Raw genomic sequence first — 5,571 nt, forward strand, 5'->3', positions numbered from 1 at the left:
TTTGGAGCCTGTCCTGGAACTAGCTCTTGTAGACCAGGCTGGTCTCGAACTCACGGAGATCCGCCTGCCTCTGCCTCCCTAGTGCTGGGATTAAAGGCTTGCACCACCACCGCCCGGCTTTCACATCAATCACTAAATAAGAAGATGCTCTACAGGCTTGCCTACAGCCCAATCTGATGGAGGCATTTTCTTCAGGGCAGTTCCATCCATTCCTATGACTCTAGCTCATGTCAAGTTGATATAAAACTAGCCAGCACAAAGTCATTCCATCCCCACGCTTCAATGCTGTAGTCTGATTTTATGATGGCAACCCTTAGCTTTATCCTCCAGTCTCATCCAGTTAAATTGTGAATTCACAATAGAAAAGACATCATGTTCTAGAAAGCAGCAGTGCCTAAAGAAAGGTTTATGAGAGTTGTCACTTAAAAAGTGGGTGCATTTCTGCACACTAAATTCCTCATTTTCCTTTCAATAGAAGTAAATCCACACAATCTTAAGCATTGTTCTAAGAGAGACAGACGGAGAATGAAGCCTCTTAACAGGGGCACAATAGCTAGGTAATTAGCACCAGAGATCCTTTCCATGCATTTCCGTAGCAAGGGGAGAGGTGATCAGAGCTTTCTCTTTTCACTCTCTGTAGGAGCTTCTGGTCTCTGTGAGGTCGCTATAATTTGTCAGTAAGACAAGTGTGTTTATACTACACAGTGGGGTGAAAAGTTAAGATTACAAAGAACATCACACCCCTGCTCTGGACACTCACATAGCTGGGTGAGGAGAGGGGATATTTCTTTAGATATGGTGTTAGAAATCCTTTAAAATCTTCTGACATGATAATCAAAATCATAGCGTCTTAAAGTTAGAATCTCCCACACAATGGAAAACCTTCAGGTAGACCCTCATGAGGCAGTCAGCCCTTTCATGTACAAAACTCTTGCTTCTTTGACAAGCAATTTCTTCCATTTGATTCAGCTTTTGTTCCTTATGGAGCAATCTTTTTTTCCTTAAATAATGTACACCTTTTGTGTACATTATGATCCTACTTATGATTTCATTAGACATACAACTAAACTTGCTTGCACATACTCTATAGACTACCCATTAAAGCATGAGAAGACAACTCTATAGTCTGAAGAATTTTCTGTATTAAACATTATAAGGTTTTGCAAAAGTCATCCTCCATATGATCACGTTTCTTGGCGCTCCACTGTGCAGATCGTCCCCTTGTGAAGACTTTTGTTAACCTATCTTTCAAAGCAGTACCGTGTATGGTTAGCTGTCACCGCAGCCTGATATCTGCACTCAGGCTTCCATTACACCTTCTTCGGCTTGGTTTGGCGTTGTTAAAGGTTTCTGTCTGTGCATCATGTTGTTTCCTGTACATTCCCATTTCTGTGATGCCTGAGAATCTGTTGTTGGCACCATTTGTCTAACACTTAGGAGGCGGGATGATTACAAACATGTTACTGATGTGTAGACCCCACAAAGTCATCATGTAAGCAAGTCCAGTAAATAGCATTTCTGGGAGCTGGGGAATGTAGCTAAGTTGATAGAGTGCTTGCCTATTATGCTTGAATCCCTGGGTTCAGTCTTTAACTCTTCCATAATATGAAACGTGCCTGTGATCCCATCACTCAGAAGGTGGGGACAGAAAGATCAGAAGTCTAAGATCATCCTCCACTAAAAAGTGAGTTCAAGGTGAGCCTGGGCTACATGAGAGAGACCCTGTCTCAAAAACATTATGGTTGAACTTTAAATATTTTAAGTGTATGCAGTACACTTATGTGTATGTGTATGTGGTGGCACATACCTTTCATCCCAGCACCCTTTAGGCAGAGGCAGGCCGATCTCTATGAGTTCAAAGTCAGCCTGGTCTACAAAGTGAGTTCCAGAACAGCCAGTACTGTTACACTGAGAAACCCTGTCTTAAAAAAAATGTTAGCACTGCTTGTGAGAATTTTTTAAAGATTATAATTTTATAAAAGATTATAATTTTTTTATTTACTTTTGTGCCCTAATTTTAGAATTCTGTGAGACAGAATTCATTTTGACTGTCCTTAATAACAGCTGGCCTTGATTTGGTTGACAGAGTATTCAGTTCAAGGGAGTGAAGAATTGAGAAGCATTTTGGTGAATAGATTCCAATGTATGGAATAAGAACAACCTGAAGATTTGACCTACAAAGATTTGACATACAATCCATTTGTCTAATCAACAGCAGCAAAACCTGAACAATGAATTCAACACTGTTCTCCCGAGTAGAAAATGGCTCTTTTCACTACAACAGCTCAGAGAATTCTCCACTCCTGGCTTTTGAAGACGATGATTGCCACCTGCCCTTGGCTGTGATATTTGCTTTGGCTCTGGCTTATGGAGCTGTGATTATCCTTGGGGTCTCTGGGAACTTGGCATTGATCATAATCATCCTGAAACAGAAGGAGATGAGAAATGTCACCAACATCCTGATTGTGAACCTTTCCTTCTCAGACTTGCTGGTGGCCATCATGTGTCTCCCCTTCACTTTTGTGTACACGCTGATGGACCACTGGGTCTTCGGGGAGGCCATGTGCAAACTGAATCCTTTCGTCCAGTGCGTCTCCATCACGGTGTCCATTTTCTCCCTGGTTCTCATTGCTGTAGAGCGGCATCAGTTGATCATCAACCCAAGAGGGTGGAGACCAAGCAACAGACACGCTTACATAGGCATTGCTGTCATTTGGGTCCTTGCTGTGGCTTCTTCTCTGCCCTTTCTGATCTATCAAGTTCTGACTGATGAGCCCTTCCAAAATGTGACACTCGCTGCCTTCAAGGACAAGTATGTGTGCTTTGACAAGTTCCCATCAGACTCTCACAGGCTGTCTTACACGACCCTCCTTCTGGTGCTGCAGTATTTTGGCCCACTCTGCTTCATATTTATATGCTACTTCAAGGTAAGAAAGCCATTCTCCCCTCCCCCATTGCTTCCTTTCTTCCCTTCTCTGTGTAGACTTTCCCTTGAGGTGGATACTCTGCCTGACTCACCCTGTCTTCCTCCATAGATTTATATTCGCTTGAAAAGGAGGAACAACATGATGGACAAGATGAGGGACAGCAAGTACAGGTCCAGCGAGACCAAACGCATCAACGTCATGCTTCTTTCCATTGTCGTTGCCTTCGCAGTCTGCTGGCTGCCCCTGACCATCTTCAACACTGTGTTCGACTGGAACCACCAGATCATTGCTACCTGCAACCACAACCTGCTCTTCCTGCTCTGCCACCTCACAGCCATGATCTCCACCTGTGTCAACCCTATCTTTTATGGATTCCTGAACAAAAATTTCCAGAGGGACCTGCAGTTCTTCTTCAACTTCTGCGATTTCCGGTCTCGAGATGATGACTATGAGACCATAGCCATGTCTACCATGCATACAGATGTGTCTAAGACTTCTTTGAAGCAGGCAAGTCCGGTTGCATTTAAAAAAATCAATATGGATGACAATGAAAAAATCTGAAGCTGCTTGGAACATATGGTCCCAGACTACATCAGTGGAAAAGCAAGCACAACCTGCCGCAAGCTTTCATTACCTGTGCTCCCAGGGAATGGGGCAAAATGGCTTTGAAAAGTCCAGGACATTCTGTGTTGCATTTGACTGCTTTTTATTATGGTTGCCATGATTACTTGGGATCAACATAAGTGGACTTTGTAATCTTCTGGCAACAGTTTTGACTAGGCTTCTTTGGTGTGTGCTGTGTGTTGTATTTGCGTCTGTCTGTCTCTCTGTGAGCATGTATGTGAAATTATGCATATGATATAAAGATTCCTATATTGTATTTATTGGAGTGAATTTCTCAGAAATATTATCATGAGCTCACTTCAAAAGCTGTAGCCACTGATGTGCTCAAGATTGGGGGCTTTCAAGATTAGATGAGATTTCCAGGACACTGGGCTACCTTTGTTGCATGCTGGCATCATTTCAGCCTGTTACGAGGGTGACAGTATACAATAGTCACCTTTCAGAGTGTGCCAGAGCCAAAAGAGAGTCTGATGCCATTGCTCTCTCTTTCTCGAGAGGACTGGATTTGTCACTCCTAATTGAGAATCACGTAAGATAAAGATGTAGAGAACACATGCTCAGCCGTGACTATCACTGGGAATTAGGCAACCCGTATGAATGAAGTGGCAAAGCAGTTGCCTGATTTCTGACAACCATAGCATTTCAGGGTAATTAGTTTAATAAGCAAATTAGTCTTGCGGCAGATAGTTAAACTGTATCCACAGGAATTGATAGTGGAAAGGTTTTGCCTCGTTTAAGAGCGTGCAGCACTGTCAAGATCTCTGGCACAAACATGTGACTCCGAGTGCATTTCCAGCTCACCCTGCATAGAAACAGAAGATGCATTTTCCATGCAGCAGTGCCTACACAGGAACCAGTATTTCACCTGCACCGTTTATCCTTCACGGCAGAGGACGCACGGACAATGTTAAAAGAATGTTCACCTCAGCTAGCAGGTATCCATACCTAACTTTCACTCAGCCAGCCTGTCCTAGCTTGTATAAACTGTGTGACATGTGAAGTTCTATAATCATGTACTATTATACTGTAGAGTGCCGTGTCGTACTAACACATTTACTTTTACGTGTCTTGTAATCATGATTTAGCCTCAGAAAAGATATTTTGAAGAACGGTTTCTATGTATTATAGAAAATGTTGAGTGTGTTTGATGTTAGAAGGGCAAACACTTTCTGTATTAAAATCGTTTGGGCTTTTTCAGAGGAGTCTGTCTTGTGTTTCTCTTGAGACACCCTATCTTCCTATTCATGGCTTCCCTTCCATGATACAGTATCTCCACCGTACCCAGTATCCATTGGCTGGTGGGACTGTCTATTCTGTAATCACTGAGGGCTAATTTGCTTTACTTTTCTGGATTTGAAAGATTCCTAAAGGCAAAGACTACATAATAATGATGGCCCATGGTACATTTAACACAGTGACAAGTAATTAGGGTGTTATTTTAAATGTATTTCAGTGGCTGAAAAGATAGCTCAGTAGGTGAAGAGCTAGCTGTGTAAGCGTGTTGTCTGGAGTCCAATCCTGTGGCCCACATATGTGAATTACTGGGTGAGTGGGGTCCCAGTGCTTCAGGAAGGAGAAGATCAAGGATCCTTGAGACGAGCTGCACAGACCCAGCCAGCTCTGGGGTCAGCAAAGTGGAAAGCAACTGGGAGGCACACGCAGCATCAGTCTCTGGCCTACATGTATATAGGCCACACCCAGCACAAAATCACATCCACACACTCATGAACACACACATACATACCACACATATGCAAATATCTGCATGCATATACATATATATATATATATATATATATATATAATTTCTAAAACAAGCTAATGAATGCAGGCAAAATATCTCAGTATCCATTGTGTCGCACAGATTCGAATCTTGGTATTTTCTTGGATTCTCCTCCTTAGGTCCCTCTTTGCCACGGGACACTTTCTCTTCTGCTGTATTAGTTTTACCCCCAAATGAAACAGCAATGACCTTTTAGATGTTAGGATCTGCCCAGGTGAGAGAGAAAATTCAAGAGCC

The 5,571-nt window shown here is 42.7% G+C and overlaps 1 protein-coding gene across 1 annotated transcript in view; it reads left to right on the forward strand.

The window, feature by feature from the left end:
- The window catches only part of Npy1r (neuropeptide Y receptor Y1), a 9,356-nt gene extending 4,609 nt beyond the window's left edge, over positions 1-4,747 (forward strand). The window contains exons 2-3 of the mRNA XM_005367757.3: positions 2,087-2,927; positions 3,036-4,747. Coding sequence (XP_005367814.1) covers positions 2,232-2,927; positions 3,036-3,488 — 1,149 coding nt within the window. The 5' untranslated portion in view covers positions 2,087-2,231 and the 3' untranslated portion in view covers positions 3,489-4,747. The remainder of the gene's footprint in view (positions 1-2,086; positions 2,928-3,035) is intronic.
- The last annotated feature ends 824 nt before the right edge of the window (positions 4,748-5,571 follow it).

Source organism: Microtus ochrogaster, unplaced genomic scaffold, assembly GCF_000317375.1.
Source record: "Microtus ochrogaster isolate Prairie Vole_2 unplaced genomic scaffold, MicOch1.0 UNK23, whole genome shotgun sequence".
In the NCBI taxonomy this organism is placed as follows: Eukaryota; Metazoa; Chordata; class Mammalia; order Rodentia; family Cricetidae; genus Microtus; species Microtus ochrogaster.